The 2,164-nt window shown below is 35.4% G+C and overlaps 1 protein-coding gene across 1 annotated transcript in view; it reads left to right on the forward strand.

Annotated features, from left to right (window-relative positions):
- LOC136840038 (peroxidase-like) overlaps positions 1 to 1,808 on the forward strand; it is a 61,323-nt gene extending 59,515 nt beyond the window's left edge. The window contains exons 16-19 of the mRNA XM_067106351.1: positions 136 to 245; positions 429 to 517; positions 835 to 940; positions 1,227 to 1,808. Of these exons, the coding sequence (XP_066962452.1) occupies positions 136 to 245; positions 429 to 517; positions 835 to 940; positions 1,227 to 1,305 (384 nt within the window). The 3' untranslated portion in view covers positions 1,306 to 1,808. The remainder of the gene's footprint in view (positions 1 to 135; positions 246 to 428; positions 518 to 834; positions 941 to 1,226) is intronic.
- The last annotated feature ends 356 nt before the right edge of the window (positions 1,809 to 2,164 follow it).

The following is a 2,164-nucleotide window of genomic DNA, read 5'->3' on the forward strand; positions in this document are numbered from 1 at the left end:
TCTTATTTATAATACACTTTAAGATAGAAACGTTGCTTCATAAGTAGCAAAATCCTTAAATTCTGCAATATCAAAATCGAAACAAGAAACCTTTACAGTACATGATAAAGACGCTAAATTTTTCTCCTTCTGCAGATTGTCGCTACATTTAAGCTACTTTACGCTACCGTCGACGATATTGACCCCTTCATCGCTGGCATTTCGGAGAGAAACGCTGAAGGTGCGCTACTCGGACCCACCTTCAGGTAAAGAAAGGTTTATCATTCTCTTATTTGACGCAAATTTACTTGTGTTGAGATCAGCTGTTATTCATTATTATTATCAGATAACTGAACAAGTCACTGGTTACTGACTTAATTTTCGTAACTGTATAAGCTTCTAAATATGTCTCGCTAATATACATCATTTTTGCTATTTGTTTTTAATAGGTGCATTGTGGGAGACCAGTTCATCAGACTGAAAAGAGGAGACAGATTCTTCTACGATTTTTCAGACATGCCCACATCGTTCACAGAGGGTAAATATACAAAATTCTCAGTTTCTTACATCGTTGTTGACCATAGAATTTGAAGCCTTAATAAGAGGCCAAGTATAGGCCTATGAACTCTCCCCAACCAACAGAAACAGCAACAACTCTTCTTCTTTGTTTATTTGGAAGAACACATGACAGCAAGGACTTCAAACCAGTTCTGTAATGATTAAATAGACCAAATAGTACCTCTCGTGATGCAAAAGGCTTCAGTCATCTTTCGAACATTTCTGTGATACTAAACAACAAACATATCTCTGGTGGTAATTAAAATAATCTTCATCAAATTCGCTCTTCTTTTCCAGCTCAACTTTACGAAATTCGCCAGGCTTCCTGGGCTCGCATATTGTGTGATAATGGTGATAACATCATGTCCATGCAGCCACTGGCCTTCCTGCAACCAAAAGCAATGTGAGTGTTAATTAGTTTTACACACATATACTGTATATATTGACGCTCCACACTAGAGTAATTAAATTTAAATAAACTACTTTGAATGACAAAAAACGTATATTAAGAGCTCTAGGTCTAATGCAGGTAATGTTGAAAATTCTTATCTAAAAAACCAACATTAATTTTACGTCGAAAAATTCTTCCTCTTTTTCTGTTCAGCATTTTAATTTCACGTAAACTTCACATACCCAATTCCTTCTCCATTTCATCCCATATTCTCTACTACTTTCTTTTTTATCTCCAGAAATCAGCGCGTCTCCTGCGATGACTATGCCATTCCCAGGCTGGACCTCGCCCCTTGGATAAGCGTGCCGGAGAAATAGACAGTAGATTAATCTCCACGTTTTTTTTTTTTTTTTGTCGATAGATATGTTATTTTTATACTTCAATGTACATAGATAGACGGAGCTGAATTGTAAAAAGGTTCAGTCATTCTTAAGGTTATTTTCTGTATCTGTTTTCCTGTTATTTACTGGATACATATATATATATATATATATATATATACATATATATACACCGCTACATATTCTTAACTTTATTTATAAATAATCTGGTAAAGCACTTTAAACATACACTATAACTTACCAGAAAAATCAACTCATTTGCTATCGAGCTAACGCAAGTTTGAAATGACATAGAAAACGGAAATCAGATAATTAATAACCGTCACAAAGGATGGCTGAATGTCTCTTAATCTCGAGCAAGGCTTACTGTGCCGCCAATGATAATTTTGATATAGAATAGGTGACGACTTTCTAAGCAGATGTTATAGGTCTAAGTGGACATCAGCATTACGCAAGGGTGCTTTTGAAAAAAGGTGAAATTCTGGAAGCCTGCTTATCTTCCTAAGGTGATGTAATACTGTTTTCAGAGGTATTTATAAACGTACACACACACACACACGTATACACAGGTATTTCGTAAATAAAAAAAGGCTCAGAGTTTCAGAGACGAAATGTTATGTATGTATTTAGGTCTGTTGAAACCAAATTATTTTAAGAACCATTTTCTCCAATATCTCATGGCCTCATTCTTCAGTCCATTTTGTATTTGACAGTTCTGTACCCGTGCCTTTTACTGCTATTGTACTACTCACTGTATCTCTGTTGTAGTTGATATTACAATATCTGCAAGTATCCTTATCTCTAGTGGTGTACCTCAGGAATTTCTTCTGCTTCC

Source organism: Macrobrachium rosenbergii, chromosome 7 (assembly GCF_040412425.1).
Source record: "Macrobrachium rosenbergii isolate ZJJX-2024 chromosome 7, ASM4041242v1, whole genome shotgun sequence".
In the NCBI taxonomy this organism is placed as follows: domain Eukaryota; kingdom Metazoa; phylum Arthropoda; class Malacostraca; order Decapoda; family Palaemonidae; genus Macrobrachium; species Macrobrachium rosenbergii.